The 19813-nt window shown below is 47.3% G+C and overlaps 4 protein-coding genes across 19 annotated transcripts in view; 1 reads left to right on the top strand and 3 right to left on the bottom strand.

Moving 5' to 3' along the window:
* LOC117645120 (cAMP-specific 3',5'-cyclic phosphodiesterase) overlaps positions 1–7557 on the top strand; it is a 287146-nt gene extending 279589 nt beyond the window's left edge. For 9 of the 12 annotated variants that reach the window (XM_034385049.1, XM_034385048.1, XM_034385046.1 and 6 more), the window contains 9 exons: positions 280–491; positions 933–1031; positions 1115–1279; positions 1358–1457; positions 1556–1710; positions 1792–1914; positions 2009–2191; positions 2376–2525; positions 3952–7557. In XM_034385049.1, the coding sequence (XP_034240940.1) occupies positions 280–491; positions 933–1031; positions 1115–1279; positions 1358–1457; positions 1556–1710; positions 1792–1914; positions 2009–2191; positions 2376–2525; positions 3952–4167 (1403 nt within the window). In that variant the 3' untranslated portion in view covers positions 4168–7557. The remainder of the gene's footprint in view (positions 1–279; positions 492–932; positions 1032–1114; positions 1280–1357; positions 1458–1555; positions 1711–1791; positions 1915–2008; positions 2192–2375; positions 2526–3951) is intronic. The other 3 variants (XM_034385045.1, XM_034385041.1, XM_034385051.1) reach the window with 2 other exon arrangements.
* A 1322-nt stretch (positions 7558–8879) lies between these two features.
* Positions 8880–10784, bottom strand: LOC117645122 (CCHC-type zinc finger protein CG3800-like). 3 transcript variants are annotated; one of them, XM_034385055.1, is made up of 3 exons: positions 10627–10784; positions 9680–9893; positions 8880–9576 (listed from the first exon to the last, which is right to left on the bottom strand). In XM_034385055.1, the coding sequence occupies exons 2-3, from the start codon at positions 9866–9868 to the stop codon at positions 9289–9291; spliced, it is 477 nt and encodes a 158-aa protein (XP_034240946.1). In that variant the 5' UTR covers positions 9869–9893; positions 10627–10784; the 3' UTR covers positions 8880–9288. The 3 variants fall into 3 exon arrangements, with proteins under 3 accessions (XP_034240946.1, XP_034240948.1, XP_034240947.1); XM_034385057.1 differs by having other exon boundaries at positions 9686–9893; XM_034385056.1 differs by lacking the exon at positions 10627–10784 and adding an exon at positions 10129–10148.
* A 204-nt stretch (positions 10785–10988) lies between these two features.
* Positions 10989–14162, bottom strand: LOC117644533 (sulfotransferase family cytosolic 1B member 1). 3 transcript variants are annotated; one of them, XM_034384081.1, is made up of 8 exons: positions 13824–14162; positions 12855–12933; positions 12461–12770; positions 11985–12183; positions 11783–11909; positions 11609–11703; positions 11351–11534; positions 10989–11202 (listed from the first exon to the last, which is right to left on the bottom strand). In XM_034384081.1, the coding sequence occupies exons 2-8, from the start codon at positions 12928–12930 to the stop codon at positions 11087–11089; spliced, it is 1107 nt and encodes a 368-aa protein (XP_034239972.1). In that variant the 5' UTR covers positions 12931–12933; positions 13824–14162; the 3' UTR covers positions 10989–11086. The 3 variants fall into 3 exon arrangements, with proteins under 3 accessions (XP_034239972.1, XP_034239970.1, XP_034239971.1); XM_034384079.1 differs by lacking the exon at positions 13824–14162 and adding an exon at positions 13034–13200; XM_034384080.1 differs by lacking the exon at positions 13824–14162 and having other exon boundaries at positions 12855–13200.
* A 728-nt stretch (positions 14163–14890) lies between these two features.
* LOC117645087 (T-complex protein 1 subunit gamma) lies at positions 14891–19649 on the bottom strand. Its single transcript, XM_034385006.1, has 10 exons — positions 19493–19649; positions 19346–19407; positions 18719–18895; positions 17071–17225; positions 16478–16973; positions 16258–16401; positions 15986–16183; positions 15752–15908; positions 15535–15647; positions 14891–15444 (listed from the first exon to the last, which is right to left on the bottom strand). The coding sequence occupies exons 1-10, from the start codon at positions 19524–19526 to the stop codon at positions 15334–15336; spliced, it is 1647 nt and encodes a 548-aa protein (XP_034240897.1). The 5' UTR covers positions 19527–19649; the 3' UTR covers positions 14891–15333.
* Positions 19650–19813: the final 164 nt, after the last annotated feature.

The following is a 19813-nucleotide window of genomic DNA, read 5'->3' as shown; positions in this document are numbered from 1 at the left end:
ACTCCGCTGCGTTGAAGGCAGCCACAATTCTAGACGCGGTTTGAGCTGCAGGGTCGCCAAACAGGACTCGAACCGAGCGTGTGACCTCGCCAATGGATTGCTCTCTGAACGAGGAATCCATTGGTGGGGTCCCACGTTCGGTTCGAGTTCCATTTAGCCACTCTGGAGCTCAAAACGCGTCCGGTATTTCGACCGCCTGCGCCGGTCTTCTAGCCCACTGTGCGATGGTTGGCTGCAGAGCGACGCGACGGCTGACCCCCTCTATCTTTCTGTTGACAGACAAGCAGCAGGAGCTGGACCTGCCGTCGCTGCGGATCGAGGACACGACGGACAGCCGGCCCGCCAAGAAGAAGGATGTCACCCGCACCACCAGCGGCACCATGTCGCAGATCCAGGGCGTCAAGCGCGCCCTGTGCCACACCAACTCGTTCACGGGGGAGCGGGTGCCCACGCACGGCGTGGAGACCGCCTTCGAGGAGGAGCTGGGACAGGTAGAGTACACTGTCTTTTTGAAAAGTGCTTCGGTATGTACCGGAAGCACGTTTCAAAGAGATATCTAAGTTGAGCACACAAAAAAAAGTTTCTTGGTTTTTTTCTTTTCTTGGTTATTTTAAAGAAAAAAATCTTGATACAAGAAAAGTTTTTTAAAGAAGAAAAAAGTTTGGCTATAGAAAATTTTTCTTAAAAAAAATAGAAATTTTTTAATCTAAGAAGTCATTTTATTTGGGGGGGATGAAGAAAGTGGCGTGGAAATACCCCGCCCACTAGAGACTTCTAGAGTTGGTCGTAGTCTCATGTTCGCGGGCGTTCCGTTGCATCATGCTCTCTCCGCTGATGACACTCTTTCATTGCCCTGCAACTGCTCATTGTTTTGCGCACGCACGGCGCTGGAATTGCTGGAATGACCCCCTGTTGCGTTTTCTCCCTTGCAGAGTCTGAGCCAAATAGACACATGGGGTATCGACATCTTCAGAATCGCAGACGTATCCGGCAACAGGCCGCTCACTGCGGTAGCCTACTCCGTGTTCTCGGTATGTGCCCTTCCCCCACCGAGTTCGACGATCCTTTCGAGTGAACACGAGAGTCACTTGTTGGCCCTTTTCTCTGTTTGCAGGCCCGCGACCTCCTCAAGACTTTCTCGATACCTCCCAAGACTTTCGTCACCTTCATGATGACCTTGGAGGATCACTACGTAAAGGATAATCCTTTCCACAACTCCACGCACGCGGCCGACGTGACCCAGTCAACAAACGTCTTGCTCAACACCCCCGCTCTAGAGGTACAGTGCCCAAAATCACATATCATTTTTATTCCTCCAAATTGTTTTGTTTTCCACGACTCGTTTCTTTTCCTTCAGTCGGTGTTCACCCCTCTGGAGATCATGGCAGCCCTCTTTGCGGCCACCATCCACGACGTGGATCACCCGGGTCTCACCAATCAGTTCCTTATCAACTCAAGTAAGTGCGCCAACACCACTTTTTCATTTTCTTAAAAGTTTATTTTTCTTTTAAATATTTACAAAATAATTAATGTCGCCTTTCCCTCTTCTTTCCAGGCTCTGAGCTTGCACTCATGTACAATGACGAGTCTGTCCTAGAAAACCACCACTTGGCTGTAGCATTTAAACTTCTTCAGAACGAAGGATGTGACATTTTCACAGGTCTAAGTCGCAAACAGAGACAAACTCTCCGAAAAATGGTCATAGATATGGTGGGTATTCGATGCATTTGGATTTAAATTGTACTACTCGTCGCACGAGCGGTCTCTTGACTCTGTTTTTATTTTCCCCAGGTATTATCAACTGATATGTCAAAACACATGAGTCTTTTGGCCGATCTCAAAACCATGGTTGAAACCAAAAAGGTGGCAGGGTCCGGGGTGCTGCTCTTAGATAACTACACAGACCGGATACAGGTGGGCCTTCACGGAGGGAGTTGCTTTTGGTGCTGTGTTGGACAACCTGACTAACGTTTCCACCGGTTTTTTTTTGTGTGTGTGTTTTTTTTAGGTCCTCGAAAACCTTGTCCACTGCGCCGATCTGTCCAACCCCACCAAGCCACTGCCCCTGTACAAGCGGTGGGTCACCCTGCTCATGGAGGAATTCTTCCAGCAGGGTGACCGCGAGCGTGAACAGAACCTGGACATCAGCCCTATGTGCGATAGGCATTCGGCCACTATCGAAAAGTCACAGGTAATAAAACTACGTTTTTCTAAAAGTGCTCGTTGTCTGGGAAAAGAATGCGAGGGACTCGGACCCCTGGCGAATAGGCTTCCCATGTGAAACCCGGCACAAACGTGGCGTGGGTTGCCTCTTCAAAAGGCAGCCGACCGCGCATGTCGATCCTGGACTAACATGGTGCAAACGTACTTTACAGGTTGGCTTTATCGACTATATCGTACATCCGCTGTGGGAAACTTGGGCTGACCTTGTGCATCCTGATGCCCAAGACATTTTGGACATGCTTGAGCAGAACAGGGATTGGTATCAGAGTATGATCCCACCCAGCCCTCCGTCCGGAGACAAGGTACGTTTTTAAAACAATGCAAAGTGGTTCTATTTCCTAGTCGATTCTCTAACTGAATTTAGTTTTGCTTTACAAAGACTGTAGTATTGTTGTACCTTTACAAAATCTTTTGAAGTATATCATATTTGTAGTGTAATGCAATGAAACCTCTGCAGAAAATACTTGCCATTGCAAAATTTCAATCACGAATCACATCGCTTTAGTATTTGATTTTAGTGTCACAAAGTCAAAACATTTGTAAGAGACTGTTCCCACCAGGTACTTGGGAAACTCATTCTTGAAGTATTTGATAGGCATGCTGGGCGCCTCCCTCTAGACTGTGCTGTAGTGGGTAGTTCGAGGCATGCCCCCCTTAGGAAGCAACCCTTGGCTACGGAGTCCTTGCCAGGGGCAGCCGGGCCGGGCGCAGCCGGGCGCCTGGGAGGCAGGCAGCCCTTCGTGCTCCAGTCACGATGTGCTGCCTGCCTCCCAGGCGCTCTGTGCCTTGCCGCGCGTGCCGCTGGCTGCTCCGTCTCCAAGCCGTTGCGACCCAATGCGTCCCACATCCAGATGCTCACTCACAGGGAGCGTCCTGCACTCGTTTAGACGTGCTCGTCCCATTTTGCACGCCCTCGTAGATTCCTCTAACTTGCCCGTTAGTTGGCGCGTACCACGGCCCTTTCAACTTTTATCTATTTCAAGAGAATCGACCATTCCTGACCCCTTTCCATTTTCTTTTTCGATTTATTTACTTTACGGTACTTTGAAATTAAGAACCAGTAGCATGCCCACTGGTTTCAATTGTCTGCGCTTGACTCTCTACACCCGCCCGCCCTGGTAACTCCTAGAGGGAATGCCCACCCTGCGTGAACCTTCGGCAACCTTCGTGAACCGACCGCCAGTTGACCGTTTCCACCGCATAGCGGCTCGTGAACACTATTGAACACGCCCTGTGGAAATTCTGCATGTGACGTGACCCAAGCCCTCGAGGCACCGTCCTCGGCCCCTCCGCGAGCCGCCCCGTCCAGCCCCCTGCCCCCTAGGTCCGCCCCGTGGTCACCATCGCATGACCGCCCCTAGACCGCCCCGTCGCCCCGTGTACATACCGGCCCAAGTAGGTTTAGCGCTCCCCGGGGTCGTTGTCATTCCACTTGAAAAGCACATACAGCTTCCTTAAGAAGCGTCCACTCTACTCAAAGAAAGCTTCGCATAAGTAACCTGCATACGCATCTTTCTCGAGTAGTGATGGCTCCCTTAGAAGGCGTAGGCCGCTGTGTAGAGGCCCTGGTCCAGAGGCCCTGGTCCAGAGGCCCTGGCCCTGTGCGCCCTGTAGGGCGAAGGGCCTTGTTGGCTCGACGTCCATGACGTGACGTCCACGATGAGACTTTGGCTTTGGCGGTGTTCGCGGCGTCCCCCCTGACCGGTCGGCGTGTCTTTGGCTCTGCAGGAGGGCGGGTCTGGCGGGTCTGAGAGAGGCGAGGCAGACGACTGTGGTGGAGTGTCTCGCCAAGACCGAATCCGCTTCCAGGTTACGTTGGAAGAAGGCGACGGCGACGAGGAGCAGGAGGAAGAGGCTGCCGGTGGCAGTCAAGGCAGCGACGACCCCCTGGAGGACCCCTCAGGGGACCCCTCGGGGGACCCCAGCAGCGCGGCAGGCATGTGACGGAGAATCGTGGGCCTGTGTAAGAAACTGCATGAGAAGGTCCAGCTGTGGTGGCGCGCCTCCAAGTGAGCACCATCGCCAATGGCCATCGCCAATGGCCATCGCCAATGGCCATCGCCAATGGCCGTCCAATGACGTCATGGGGTGAGGATGGACGGACACGGGGAACACGCTTGGCTTATGCCACTTTGTTTCTGACAGGTCTTTACTTCGCGATTAGGCAACTGGAATTTTTCGAAAACAAATCTCTAAAAAATAGTGACTTTTCTTGACTTTCTGTACATTTCAAGATTTGATTTTATTCTTTGTGCTGACGAATCGTTTGTGTACTGACGCTAGATATTATTCTACGAATGTGATTCGCGGTCCCTGCCGTTTTGTGATGTGTCCAGAAGAACTCTGTGTCTGTTGTCAGCTGATCTTGGAATCGAATGAGCTAGTCAAAGAAATAGCGTTAGTGTTTATGAGATGTGAGAGTCCCCGACTCACTAGTGTTATTCTCCTCTACCTGTTTCTCTGTGGTCCTCTTCCCTCTACCTTTATAGTGACCTGGCCTTGAAAAACATTTGCAATCTGATTAGAAATGAACAAAAGATATTGTTCTCTTTACGAACAAACCCTATACATATTTGTTAAGTGTACCGATTAGAGCATCAATCTATGCTGAAGCAATGGCAGTGAATGGAGATCTCGTGCGGAACTTAGAATGTGTGCTTTAATTAAGTTTTGGAACTCCTTGCCCAAATAGATGACGATAATAATATTGTTGCTTTGATAGTACCGTACTGTTGGACGATCAGGGTAGACACGAGAGTTTGGTTCTGAGTGGAGTGACCGACCCTCCTACACCCACAACTCTCCGAAGCGTCTCCAGTATTTATTCAAGTGGCTTTTTATTATTATGGTTATTGTCTTATGGTTATCATTATGGTTATTACTACAAGAACTGCAAAATTACATCTTGCCATTATTTACATGTGCATAGCATATATATTTATTATACCTAAAATATATGTTTTGTTAAGAAATAACACATGAAACATATCAAATGTGGTTTTCCGCTCCTAGAATGAATACTCACTTTTTTTTTACATTTGGAAATGTAAAAACAGAACAAAGAAGCCACACACACCCCCTTTCTGAAACAATTTGGCAAATTAAAAAAAATTGTCAATAAATTTACCAAAGTCCTTGTGTTTTAGAAAGCTTCATTCAGTAGCATGAGTGAGGAGTAATATGGTGATGAAAGCATATGGTTAGTATTTGCCGCAGAGTACAATGCCTTGTTACAGCTGTATGGAAATTTGTGTAGTCTTTCAACGTGTCTTCATGTATGTGATTTTGGATCAAAACGGATATTATTTTGTAAAGAGCACATGAAACTTCCTTTGCATTTTCTTTGTCTTTAAATTGATTGCACAACATTTTGTGTACCTTTGATTTTTTTTCATATTTATCAGCCAATGTTGTTTAATAATTTTATTCTTTTCTTTTGTACTGTTGTCGATTCATTTGATAATTTATTTAGTTTGTGAGTGATGTACAGAGAACTGATTAGTGTATAGAGATACTGGATGCTGGCCGTCCGATCTTTCTTGCTGACCGCAACATGCGTGCGAGCCACCGTGAGCCACTTGTGAGCCTCCCCAGCAATACATCACAATTGTTTTCTTTCTCATCTTTTATCATGGTTCCAAAAACTTATTTATTATTGTTTATTTATTTTTCTCTATTTTTTCCTTTTCTCCCCTTCTGTTGAGTTGGGCAAGCCTTGTGATATTTTCTTACATTTTGAAGTAGGTGTGCTGTTGGGGCTCAGTTGTGTGCTGTGTGTTGAATATGCCCGGCCACGGAGGGCCTCGTATGAACTTTTGAAGTTAACGTTCATGTAGAATGACAGCCACTGTTTTTAACAAAATGACTCCACACCTGTGAAGACTTAGACCCCACACGTTGACTTCAATCTTTCAGTGTGACATTCTGTAAATTGGTCGGGCTTGATGTTCTCCTGTCTTTTTTTTTTGTCTTTTTCGTTATTTTTTTTGTTTCATTATTTTTATAGTTTGCATGCACCATTGTTCCCACACCCTCAGTCCATGAAATGTGCTCTTAGCTTGCTGTGAGAAACGAAACATCCTGTGATCGGAACATTATGCTGAGAGTAAAATATATTGTGTTGCGGAATCAGAATCAGAACGCTGGTCGTGTCTGGATTTCTAATTTTAAGTTAAGCTTAATTATTAATTGAGGGAACCCTTACAAAATAAAAACTGTGCCCTTTAAGTACAAGCAGGGTTCAACCTGCCACCCAACCCGTGGCGACAACTCATAAGTCATTTTGCCGTTGCCAATATATACGAACAACTGTGTCAATGTAGATATCATCAAGCATCAATGCGATGAGTCCACAGGTTTTCTTTGTAGAATTTCTCTCATCCTTGTTCCCTGACCTTACAGGGATCATCTCTATGAAACCTGATATCTATTTTTTAACTCTTTTGTTAATACATTTTGTCATATAATGTATAAATCTACCTTGTATGTAATGTATTAAGATGATCATCATTCTTATTTCATGGTTTTTCTGTTTCATTAAGGGATCATCCACTGATTTAACAGAACGCTTCGTGTTAACAATTACTGTATTATTTCACTAGTTTGTAATGATGATTGTACTAATTCGTTAGCTCTGCTTGTTTGAGAATGTTGAAAAGTGAATCATTTTAATATATTCTGATCTATCCCTTCAAAACAGAGTCCCAATGTGACATTTCCTCAAACCTAACTACGCTGAGTTGTTTGTATTTGCTCTTGTTTTACACAGTAATAGTCCTGCTAATGGAGGACGTTTGCCAAAATGTAAAAAAATAACAGCCAGTGGCCATTGACAGAACTGTATAGTCAGAAGAACTGTTTAATTGCCAGCCTACTCCTTGGTGGTGCTTGCAATCAATGTGTTACATAACTTGCCATTTTCAAAGAAACCCCACCAAGAACTGAATGGTCTATAGTTATTTACGTGGTTGGAAAACATCAAAGTTGGCTTAACTGGCCTTCATTGTTACAGTAGAACAAAGTGTGGTGTGATAAATAACCCTTTAAAACCCGCCGTAGTCAAATGTAGTTAAAACACTTGCGTTGCAGTAGCTTAACTGTGTTAGGTAGGGGATTATTAAAAAGTGACATATGAGCTGATTGAGTCTTACCTGATTGCTTTTAAGTTGAGCGAGGCAAAGCATCCTCTCTTCTTGTGAACGTACTGTTTGTGTCTTTTTCATTGATTTAATTTTGCATACTCCATAACTATTGAGTGTGTATGTGACGTTTGTGTTGCCCTATCCTGTGCTCGATCTGCCGTACATAAGAAAAATAAACCCGTTCTTAATGTAACTCTGATATTTATTAAAACCACCCATTCAGAAACCTGACATTAAAATAGCAATGATCACACCTGAACCAGATTAAAAAAATTAAGCTGAAGAAATAGATCAAAAAACTATACCTTTAATCCCATTAAAGACTTATTCACCTGCATAGCCACATCTCTCTAGAAAAAAAAGGAGTGGGCGGGGGGAATGGGAAGGTCTCTTCTGTGGACAGCGCCCGGTAGGTAGACCACCGCTTCGACGTCACAGGGAAGACGTCTCCTCGAGGGCGCCTCGAGGGTAGGCCACCCATTCGACACGTGACATGAGGGCTGAACTGCAGAAAAGATGAACCTGCCTGGGATGCGAACCCGGGTGGTTCTCGTGGCAACTATCACTTCTACCAACCGAGCCACTGGAATCCTTCCAACGACGTTCGGGTTTAGTGTGAGTACGGATTTGAGAGGTGATCTCAAGAGGCGCAATACACTTCTCCTTACAGGCACGTCCCATAAAGGCCTCACCTTGGAGCACTTTGCTAGAAGCTTTGGTCATACCGCAGCAGTTTTGTATCTGCATGTGAAAATTCTGGTGCATGAAATAAATGGGATTCTCTTGACATGGGTAGTTTGATATGGTAGTACCAGAAATGCTCAGGTTTCTCTTAATTTCAGAGGGATTGAGAGGCTCCACTATTTTCTGTTAAGAAAGACATAGCAAGTCTAAGTTTTAACAGACTTGGGCAAAAAGCCTTATTCGCACCAAGAGAGAGCATTTAGTAAGCACAACACCAACTCATAAAAAATGGCATTTGCATACATCCAGCAAAGTTTCCTACAGATTTCAGAGAAACTATTTTTTGACTGCAACCAATATTGACACAATAGATATTTTCACTTAATGAGTTCAATTCAGAACTGATCTTTAATCTAAAGTCAAGAAGAGATGCCAGGAACTGGCATTTTATCCTTCAAAGCAGCGTCAACATTAATAGAAGATTCAAGTAAGACCTGAAGTTATCCAGTTCCTCCTCAGCCCATCGTCAAATATGGATTTGTACTTTTATACTGAGAAAATTCATTCTGGAGGATTGCCATCTAAGTTAATTTCCTGGGCAGCAACACTTCAAGATCAGTTAAAAAGTAGCAGAGTAATGCAAATCAATTAACTCAACTGGTTCAACAGATCAGACAAATTTTGGTTTCTCATTATGTCTCAAGTGCAGTCTACAGACCATAAGTAGCTGACAAAAGAATGTATTGCATATTATGAAGTTAATACCAGTAATGATCTACTGAAAATTAATGTATAAGGATTTGATGTTTGATAAAGAACTGCACATAAAAATAAGAAGTAGTCCACATTTAACTTTATTTCCTCCTGCCCCTCAATTTCATAATTTGTGGGTCGTCACAGGACAACCATACATATTAACCATTCCAACAAGACCAGAGAAACACAATCACTCATTCCACACCGCTGAGCTTAGTTTAAGGATTGTACAGTCTTTAAGTCTTCTATTCATCCCAGATGTCATGAAAGTCTTTAAAACTCCCAAATTCGACGACATTCTCAACATTAAGTGGCAAGGTTCCAAACCCATCTGATTGGGCCCAGTAATTGCACAAAAACAAAATAAACATAAAACTCGCACCATGGCATGCTGGATCCATTATGTTATAACAGTGAATGGAAAAAAATTAAAGCCAAATGAAATGTTCATTTAAGATGCAGATGGAATGATGAGGAATATCGTTTAACGAGATTCCTTGTCACACTCTCGGCTGATGTGACCAGTCTTCCCGCATGAATAGCACGACTTGACAGACCCCTCCGGGCAATCTCTTGCCATGTGCCCGCTCTTGTTGCAGTTGTAGCAAGACATGCTGGAGCGGCCGCCGCCTCCGTATCCACCATCACGCTGCTCAGGGCAGTCACGAGAGATGTGCCCGGTCTTGCTGCAGTTGTAGCAGGAAGGCTCGTTCGGGCTCTGGTTGCAGTCACGAGCAATGTGACCTACACCATTGCAGCGGTAGCAGCGGTCCTAAAAATTAGACAAAACAGATGTGCATAAGTACAGGCAAATAATTTAAATATAACGATTGAAAGAATAAAGCAGGAGGAGAAAAAAAAGAAGCGTCACATACACCGACCTGGTCTTCCTTGCATTCACGGGCGAAGTGGCCGAATCTGTTGCACTTGTAGCACTTGTCCCGGCCGCCGCCGCTGCCACCACCGCCTCCGCGGCTGCCGTAGCCGCCACCGCCGCCGCCGACCTGGCACTCACGGGCGTAGTGTCCCGGCTCGTTGCACTTGTAACACACGGAGCCGCTCATGGTGGCTCAGCTCAGGTGATGCGAGCTGGAACAAACAAGAGCCGCGTCAGGTTAGGTCCTAAGACCGGAACACAAACAAAAAGCTAGGTTAGGGCTCCCAAACCGGGCCAAGCCCCAACGACGCGCGAGCGAGGAAGCAGAATCTCAAAACCCCGTTCGGAAATGCACGGTGTTAATGATTCCCATTCGCACGGCGTCCGCACAAGCAAAGGCCTAAACGCACTGACCACGCTCCGGCAAAATCGATAATTACAACATACGGGATTTTGCGGCCCGGTTCCGCGGCACCGCAACTCAAGTTAATGAACTCCAAGTGGCAGAAATACTTCGCAGGGCGCCAAGAACTCAAGGCGGACACCGCACAGCCGTTAATGATGATAGCGTGCGTGGGCACATGACAACGCTAAGCTACGCGAAGCCAGAAACGGGCCAGGTGACGTCACGGGATACAAATCGAGCCGGGTTGTTTACCAAACAATCCGCACAATCGCAATTCGGACAAACAGAGCCCGCCGCGGGCAGGGGCAGGCCGAGCAGCCCAACTACGCCGCCAAAAAGGTAGCATCATCGGCGGCGTTAGGCGAGCCATAACCGCGCCAAGCTGAGAACGCCACGTGGAGGCGGAGATGCACTCGCCAGAAAAGCGGCCGCGATTTCGCACACTCGGCTAAAACGGCCGCATTTTATGTGAGGGACTGCGGCCCTGGGTCTGGGGGAGGCGATGAGCAACCCCTGCGGCACCAGGGTGCGGTACGTACCTTGAAAAAGTTAGATAACTGCACAAGTGCTCACTGCCGCTCCTCTCTGCCGGAACAACGCGCCTCCAAGGCCGAAAGGTTGGAATGGAAGGGGCTTTGCGACACGGCTCGGCTCGGCACCGGGATGCCTACGGCTCTTCAAAGCGGAGCGGCAGCAACACCGCCTTGTCCTCGCGCCGCGCCACTGCGAGCGGAGCAAGGCGCAGCGGCGCCACATTGCGGTTCGGCAGCGAGGCTAGCCTGGTATGAGAAACTGCGGCGGCGCGTGTTTGAGAGTTTTCGAATTGGAATGCAGGCGTGCGTCTGGCGTTTCTTTCTGAGACGTGTTTCTGAGCCGGGAGAGGGAATTCGGACAAGGCTGGTAACTTTTGGACAAGATTTATTTCTCCGCAACGAAAATAACACACGTATTGCTTAGGAATTACATAGGAAATTATTTTAGGGAATGACAAAGAAGTTGTCAGCTTGGGAAGGTCGGGAAACGCATGTCTGTCTTGGCCAGGTTCTCCGCGATCCACCGGTCCGCCTGCGCCTCTAGCTCCGGAGTGAAGTAGTTTGTCCAGCCGCCAACGCCACCTGAAACACGAGGAGAATGTGTTTTACACAAAGGAAACATTCAGGAGGCTGATTCCGAAAAATCTTTTCGTCGCCCTGTCACTCTCACACTCATGGGGTGTCCCGTATGAGTGCGAGAGGGACCGAGCGAACTTATTCTTTCCAATACCTTTGCGGATGAAGCCCTCCTCCTCTTTGCGCATGATGCCCAGCTCGAACAGTCTCTGCGAGTTGACGGCGCGGTTCTTCCTGAAGTTGACGATGTCCAGGTGATCCGCCAGGCTGGCCACCTGCTCGTCGGTCGGCTCCTTCTCCAGGAAACTGGCTACCTTCCTAATAGCAGCCGGAGTATCCTTCAAAAAAATTAATTTTGTTAAAACAACGAACAAATTTTTAAACTTTTAATATTATGTTGCAGGGGACTTACTCTACTCATTTCTTCATAAAACATGAAGAGCATCCTGGGATGCGTGCGTCGCTGCCACCCCTCCTCCAAGTGCGACCAGTAGGGGGTCCAGGCGTCTGAAACCACAACCACGGTTCCGAGGTGGAAAAAAAAGGCCAAGGGAAAGCACAGCGAACCGGAGTGATGGACACTTACGGAGGTCGTTCTGGAAGTAGTTCCAGTACGTCTCGAAGTCCCCGTTGTAGCCCTGGGTGCGAATCAGGCGGTTCATGTGGAAGAAAGACACGGCCACGTCCTTCGGGTTGCGCGCCAAGTAGATCACCTAATTTAAAAAAAAAAAAAATTGAAATTTAGCACCTTGCATTTTTAGTTTTTGCTGTTGTTGTTACTCCCCCACCTTGGCGCCGCAGGTGAGCAGGTTCTTGGGCAGCAGCGTGAAGGGCAGGTGGGTCTTGATGAAGCGCGGGCCCTTCATGTCGGCGAGCAGGCGGTACCCGGGCACCGCCATGGCCAGCACCTCCTTCTGCATCTCGGGGTCGCCGGCGTTCTCCTCCAGGAACTCCCTCTTCGTGTCCTCGTGGATGAAGCAGTTGAACCTGTGAGGAGATTTCCAGTGCAGGGCCATGAACCGAACACCCCTCCAACCCAGGTGCGGATCCAGGATTTTTTTTAGGCTTTTTGCCTACTTACAGGGGCAAAGCAGTTCCTTTTGCCTACCTGCCAGGCGGCCTATCTCGTACCCAAGCAGAGGGTCATCACCCCACTACCCCTTCCCTGGACTGCAGACTGATTCCGAGAGCCGTTTTCGTCGCTCTGTCTCCCTCGCACTCGTGGGGCGTCCCCTATGGGTGCGAGAGAGACGGAGACACTTACTCGAAGAAGGGGAAGCGCTCGTTGAGGTCGACGGACTTGGCCGTCTGGAAGTCCATGTCGTTGGCCAGCAGCCACACCATCTCCTGCGTCCAGGTGGTACCGGAGCGCGGGTACGTCACGACCCAGGTGTCGGTGGCGCGCGGCTGAAAGTTGACGAAGTGCGGCATCTCGGTGGCGAACTTGCTGGGCAGGAAGTAGCCCTTCTCCGACACGCGCACGAAGCCGGTGCGCTCGCCCGTGAAGTCGCGCAGCAGGCGGTGGTGGGCCTCGCCCGTCACCCAGCGCACCACCGGGCCGGCGGGGGGCGCCTCTGCACGGGGAAGTCCAATGTGACCACCAAACAACAACAAAAACTTGAAGGGTCCGGTATTTGAACCCGGGTATCCGAACATACCTGCAGCATTGCTTGCATGTTTGCCGCCGATGGACTGCGGCGGCAGGGCGTGTCTTGTCAGAGCGTCCGCACTCATGGTCTGAGAAAAAGAACAAAACTTGAAAAGAAATCCGTGGCGAAAATTGGTCGGAAAGGGTGGTATTTGAACCCAAGGCCGGCGAGTGAGAGTGCGTGCATACCGGTGCGCGTTCGCAACTTGCGCCACTACAAGTGTCCCGAGCGGCACTGCCGACTCGTGCGCCTCGCATCCTTCGCCATCCTCCACCTGGAGCCCCACTCCGGGGCAGGGGGAGGGGGAGGGAGGGGGGCGTAATCGACGACAATGTCTCTCCGCCGCGCGACTCTGCACGACTCCGGCGCGGTGCGCGGTGCGCGATGCAAGGCCGGAGACCGCGGAGACCCCTTCTCCAGCGGGTCCCCCGTTTTGGCGGCAAAAACGTGGAAAGTTCCCCGCGAGACTGAGATGAGGAGGGAGGAATCGACTCGCTCCAGGGGTCACATTGTCGCACGTGGAAGTGTAACCCGCGGTAACCCGCGGTAACCCGTGGTAACCCGCGCGGGGGCGCCGGCCGGGTTGCTCGCCTCGCCGATTAAAATTCGACGCGGCGGGAAAACACTGACGGACTCACACGCGGCGCGGCGAGCACGGCAGCACGGCCGTCTTATCCGTCGCGGGGAATCGGAGACCGTGATCGAACACGGTGTCGTCCTCTGTCTCTCCCGCAGGGGTTCGAGAGAGACAGAGCGACTTACACGACGATCGGAATCAGTCCACTGGCGCCGCTGTCGCGTGCGCACCGCGTCCATGAGAGTCCTGTCCGTCCTGTCCGCGGCGGTCATGTTCCTGGCTGCGGGAGGGGAGGCGGACTGGGGGCAGTACGGCCTCAGAAGCGTTCAAAAATTTTTTGACGCGGAAAAGAGAAAACTGAGAGGCGGACATTGGCGAATGACAATGACACGATAACTCACCGCTGCGCTGCACTCGGCGCTGCAGAGGCTGGAGTCACTCCAGTGGTGTGTCCTGGAGGCTGCAGTGGCTGCAGTGGCTCCAGCGTCTCCTACACTGGGCCGTACTGGGCCGCGGGCGACCGGTGCGGCTTGAGCGAGTCACGCCGTCTCGCTCGCACGCTCCAGGACTGCAGTGCGAGTGAGAAAGACGACTGGTCCCGACCAGCAGGACTGACCCGCAGCCCGCCCAAACGAAAGTGACTCCTCTGACGCAGGTCCACTGGACAGAGCGGCACCGCGACAGAAAACGGCGCGGGCAGAACGGCGGGCGAGTCGCTCTAGAGCCTAGAGAGACGCCAGGGAGACGGCAGCATGGCAGGCCTCTCCAGCGCTAAGACCTCTGGAGTGGCACACTTATTGCGCGACTGTTGCGCGCCAAGTTGCAAGACAGTGAAAGTGGCCAGCCGCCTGCTGCCGAAGGATCGCTCGCTCTGTCTCTCTCGCACTCACGGGGAGTCCCGTAGTCCCGTGGGGGTGCGAGAGAGACAGAGCGACGAGACGAGCCTTCGGAGTGAGGCGGCAGGCCGCGGCTTGGAGGCCTGGGGAGGGCGGCGCCTCGACACACAGCCCAACAGCCTCTTTGCACGCCATTTCGCAGTGTTGTGACGATCTCTCTCTCGCACCCCTGCCTGCCCCTGCCGAGCGCCTCAGGGGGAGCGAGTGAGACAGAGCGACGAAACCACTACTGTTCGGAATCAGTCCAGGCCGCGCTGTACGGGACCCAGCGAGATCAAGGAGCCACTCTGACGCTCGCGCCGGGAAGGTGGACTTCCCTTTCCACACTCCGCGCTGCATCCACAGCACGAGCTTTAGCAATCACGGTTGAAAATGGACAGTCTGCCGACCTCCGCGTTGTCCCAGGCACAATTTGACGATGGAAACACCATTTCTCCCATTCTTTCTCTTTGAAGGGTCCCGGTCCCAAGTTTCAAGGAAGCTAATGCAACAAACGCCACCAGCGCACTGTTGTCCAAAATAGTTTGTACTATTTTCTATGGAAATGTTTGCTCAAATAATGAGACAAAAGATTGTTTTGCATGAATAAATTTAATAAAAAATACTCCCTCCAGTACATTACAATTATGATCAAATATCAACAGTTGTATGAATTCTCGGGTAAGTGCTACAGCACAGCTAAGGCAGGTTTTGGTAAAAATATTTAATTTATTTTGAATGAGAAATGAGAAATGACAGCTGACATAATGCACATAAATCACAGACACAAATACACTGGGGATTGTCTCTCAAACAATAATAAGGTAATGAATAAATTACAGACCAATGCAATGTTACTTTGCAGTGCACACTTGTGAAATCATAAACATAACTTAACAAATTTGTTAGAAGAAGAACAAGTTCAGAAATGCATTATTAAGTAGTAACAATCTTGCTCCATAGCAAAATATTAAATGTTGGTGGAACAGTGAAGTTAAGCAAAAAGGCACTGACAGCCAAAAGCGAAATTTATTGATTATTCTTTCATGGCCTCTTCAGAAGGCATAGGGGCGGCACCGCCAGCGTCATCCTTCTTCTTCTTTGATCCGGAGACAATGTCATCGATCCTCAAGAGGAGGATGGCAGTCTGCAATAAAGGGGAAAAGTCATCATTTCACCAACTTTTCACACCACTAGTTACAGTGGATAACATAAGGGCATGGTGTCAGACACTCACCTCAACAGCTGTTTTGTAAGTCTGAAGTTTGACAGACAAGGGCTCCCACACACCAAGCTCCTTCATGTCAACAAGCTGTCCAGTTTCACCATTGATACCCCATGTGCTTCCACCTGCAAGAAAATCAAATTGTTAAAAAGAGAAATGAACTTTTACGTAACTGACAAAGAAGCACAGCAATTTTGAGAATGAAACCGTGCTCAGAATCTGAACTTGCCTGCAGCATGTTTCGCTCGCAACGCTGTAAGAGTTCGGATGGTGTTGGCTCCACAGTTTTGAGTGAGGGTACGAGGGATGATCTCTAGAGCTGAGGCAACAGCACGGTACGGCCACTGGGAAACACCCTGGATGCTCTTCCCTTTCTCTGCCAAAGCCTACAAAAGCAAAAAATTTAGCACTGGGCCTTGCAACACTTTCACAGTGAACAATAATAAAAAGGGAATGTAAATACCTGAGAAACAGCCATCTCCACAGCACCACCTCCTGGCACAAGCCTGGGCTCCATCAGGATGTTACGAGCCACATGCAGAGCATCTTGCAAATTTCTCTCAGTTTCATTCAAGACATCTTTGCTTGCACCTCTAAGCAAAATAGTGCAAGCTTTAGGGTTTTCACATTCTGTTACATAGCAGAAATATTCATCACCCATCTGCAAGGAAACGGGTTTTGTAAGTACACGTTCACAAAGGTGACCACACCAAAATTCGGAAAATAACAACAAACCTTTTTGATTTCAAAAAGACCAGCCTTTGTACCGACATCTTCTTCCTTAAGCTCATCAGTTCGGTTCACCACGGTAGCTCCACAGGCACGAGCAATACGGTTGTTGTCGGATTTGCGAACTCGGCGAACGGCAGAGATTCCAGCCTGAATGAAAGGCAATAAATATTATTATGATCCAATTAATTAATTGATGGCTGCCAGTGAAAGACTAAAAACATACCTTTATTAAGAAATGTTGAGCTAAGTCAGAGATGCCTTTTTCAGTGAAAACAACATCAGGCTTAACAGCAATAATGTCAGCACAAATCTTCTGTATATATTCTTCTTCTAGCTGCAGAATTCGAGTGAAGTCTTCCTCTTTCATAATCTCAATGTTAGTCTGGCTTTCACCCTTCTTGTACTCCAAAGAGCAATCCAGTAAAACAATTCTTGGTTTTTCAATGTATCTTTTCATTTTGGGATGAGTGACATCCTTGTTAACCATAACACCACTGAGAACTGTGCAATCTTCCATGCTTCCACCAGGGATCTTCTCCACCTTAGCATAACGCTTGATGTCAATTTCCTTGCGACCGTTTTCATCAAGGGCAACAGTTTGAACGGCATCGAGAGCAATAGAGCAGGCCATATCTGACCAGCGACCAATGAATTTAGTTCCTACACAAGACTTGATGACCTCAAGGAGCTTAGGACGGTCATTTACATCAAGTTGAATGCTGAAACAAAACAGAGAAGGGGAAAAACTAAAGTAAGAAAAGGCCAAGAAGAAAATTTTTACAAGATTGAGCAAATAAGGGAGGAAACTGTTCTCACCTAACTTTGTCTTCCAGAATGCGGATCATGTCTTCTAAGGCCTGTCGGTATGAGCGAATGATAACAGTTGGGTGCATTTGCTGCTCAAGGAACTGCTCAGCAACACTGAGCATCTCACCTGCAAGTACGATAACTGAGGTGGTGCCATCTCCAACCTGAAGTCAGATAAGTACAGAACAAGATAATTACACTGCAGTATACCCACAGAAGAAAACAACTGGAAACCACACTAAAAATCACAGATCAAAAATAGTGACAGAACTCGTAAAAATAATATTTTGGCTCAACCTTTCAGATACAATATTTTGTCATCAATGATTGTGACAGAACTCTAACCTGCTAAGTTTGTATCATCACTAAGACTGTCCAAGAAATTCCATTCGGGCAACTTGTCAGATATAAACCCCTACACACATAGCACCTCTCAGGAAGAAAAAAAAAATTGTTCATCAAAAAATGTGACAGACCTCTAACCTGCTAAATTTGAATCATCACAGAGGCTCATACAAATAATTACCACTTGGAGAATTCCCATTAAGTTCTACTCTTTATACCCTAACATCTACACAAAATATTGAGGATTCAAGGTTTCAAAAAAAGTAATCACAGTGGATACAGAGTCCAAACATTCAGTGTCGGGATGAAAAAGAAATTTGAGGACCAAAAAGATCTAATTCACAGGCTCAACCTTTCAGATACAAAATGTTGTCATCAAAGATTGTGACAGAACTCTAACCTGCTAAGTTTTGTATCATCACTAAGACTGTACAAGAAATGTCATGCAGTAAATTTAGCAGATATCACCTCCTGCTCACATAGCACCTCTCAGGTAGAAAATATTAACTGTTCATCAACAATTGTGACAGACCTCTAACCTGCTAAATTTGAGTCATCACAGAGGTTCATACACACATATACCATCTGAAGAATTTCTGCTAAGTCTTCTATTTAAACCCCAACATCTCCACAAAGTATTGAGGATTCTAGGATCATTTTAAGTATCACAGTGGATAATGTGTCGAAAGATTCGAAAGATTCGAAAGATTCAGTTCCAAATGAATAAACATTGAAGTCTATGAAGGCCTAATACTGGTCCAAAACTTTCAGATACAAAATGTTATCATCAAAAATTGTAGCAGCACTCTAACCTGCTAAATTTGTATCATCACTAAGACTACACATGATATTCCATGCAGTAAATTTATCAGATATCAACACCTGCATACATTGATCCTCTCAGAAAAATATTCTGTTCATCAAAAAATGTAACAGACCTCTAACCTGCTAAATATTTTCATCATAGAGGCTCTTACTAAAATATACCACCTGAAGAATTTTTAATCAGTTCACATCCTGATATCCCAACATGACTACAAAGAATTGAGGATTCAAGCCCCTGCTGAGAATTGTCAAAGCAGTTCACATAAGTAATGTCTAAATAATAATATTAATCAAGAAGTAATTGAATAAAACAAATACTGAATAAGACAAAAAATTCATTGTTTAACATGATAAATAGATCATCAATGCCGTGAAAAATCCCTCAGCTTCTATATGAGAATCATCAAAATAACTCCGCATAAAATTTGCACAATGAAGAAAATTATCTTAGATCTATTGTCACAAATTATTGGGAGACTGTACTTGCCTCTTCATCCTGGGTGCGAGCAATTTCAATCATCGACTTGCCAGCAGGATGCTGAACAGTGATTTCCCGAAGAATTGCATTGCCATCGTTGGTCATGACAATGCCGCCCATGGGGTCCATCAACATCTTCAACATAGCTTGCGGTCCAAGACATGTTCGAATGACATCAGCGATTGCCTGTCACAGAAAGAAGAATTGTTCATTTCAACTGACTTAGCTTAAGCAGAAATCGATGCCGGTTTATGACAATCAAGAGAGGTCAGAAGTTCCATTGAAAAGGAGTACATGAGTGAGTCATGTCATGTGATCAGGTAGCTCATTGATTGTCAACAGATAAAAACAACTGTATAGGGGAGGGAGACTCATCTCAAAAAGTTTAGCACGGCTGAGCTTCTACTTAGGCGGGTATTACGGGTAAGAGACTTGCAACAGAAACACTAAGACGAAAAAGGGAAAAGAACAAAGAAAACCTAACCTAAGATAAGCACACTGCATAAAGAATAATAGAGGTGTAGGAAAGGGTGCGACAGCCAATCGAGATCTCGGAAACGGCTGGGAAATGCAAAATTCACTGCGGAAAGTAAAAATTAGGTCCAAAAATAAGAAAAAACATCGGAAGTTCATTACCTTGCCCGCGTTGATGTTCTGCAGCTGTACTTTGCGGCCCGACTCGCGCTTAGTATTTTGGCCTGAATGAGACAAAAAGTTCAACAATGTTAGCAAAGCGACGAAAATAACCATAAAGGCTGAGATAAACTCGAAATTAATACGTACTAAGCACCAAAATAGGTGCGGATCCTCCGAACATTTTAACGTCTGTATCAAAAACGTGCAGCCGGTTCCCTTCACTACCAAGAAGAAATGAACATCGAAAGTGCGCAGTCTTTTGATGACGCTGCGAGACTAGTGGTATGAGAAGAGTTTTGGGACCGGAAGTGATTGTTTAGTGGAGATTGACCGGACGCGACACAGGATTGGCTGCCGCTTCCCCCACCCCTCCCTCACTGCGTGTGGCGCGTAGTTTCGATGGTGAGATGGAAAGTGATGGTCGAGTCAAGAGAATCTCTTGTCGAGTCGTATGGATGGAGGGGCAGA

Source organism: Thrips palmi, unplaced genomic scaffold (assembly GCF_012932325.1).
Source record: "Thrips palmi isolate BJ-2018 unplaced genomic scaffold, TpBJ-2018v1 HiC_scaffold_18, whole genome shotgun sequence".
Taxonomy (NCBI): Eukaryota; Metazoa; Arthropoda; class Insecta; order Thysanoptera; family Thripidae; genus Thrips; species Thrips palmi.
The sequence above is the reverse complement of the archived record's forward strand: the minus strand, read 5'-3'. Positions and strand labels throughout refer to the sequence as shown.

What these genes read in the sequence shown, in the direction of transcription:
- LOC117645122 (XM_034385055.1), bottom strand. Translation starts at nt 9,868, where the DNA reads ATGAGCGGCTCCGTGTGTTACAAGTGCAACGAGCCGGGACACTACGCC. An exon ending in GCAAGGAAGACCAGGTCGGT is followed by an intron (nt 9,577 to 9,679) that starts GTATGTGACGCT and finishes TCTAATTTTTAG; the next exon opens with GACCGCTGCTACCGCTGCAA.
- LOC117644533 (XM_034384079.1), bottom strand. Translation starts at nt 13,102, where the DNA reads ATGCGAGGCGCACGAGTCGGCAGTGCCGCTCGGGACACTTGTAGTGGC. An exon ending in CAAGTTGCGAACGCGCACCG is followed by an intron (nt 12,934 to 13,033) that starts GTATGCACGCAC and finishes TCTTTTTCTCAG; the next exon opens with ACCATGAGTGCGGACGCTCT. An exon ending in GAGCGCTTCCCCTTCTTCGA is followed by an intron (nt 12,184 to 12,460) that starts GTAAGTGTCTCC and finishes ATCTCCTCACAG; the next exon opens with GTTCAACTGCTTCATCCACG.
- LOC117645087 (XM_034385006.1), bottom strand. Translation starts at nt 19,526, where the DNA reads ATGTTCGGAGGATCCGCACCTATTTTGGTGCTTA. An exon ending in CTCGCACCCAGGATGAAGAG is followed by an intron (nt 17,226 to 18,718) that starts GCAAGTACAGTC and finishes ATCTGACTTCAG; the next exon opens with GTTGGAGATGGCACCACCTC. An exon ending in GCGAGCGAAACATGCTGCAG is followed by an intron (nt 15,648 to 15,751) that starts GCAAGTTCAGAT and finishes ATTTTCTTGCAG; the next exon opens with GTGGAAGCACATGGGGTATC.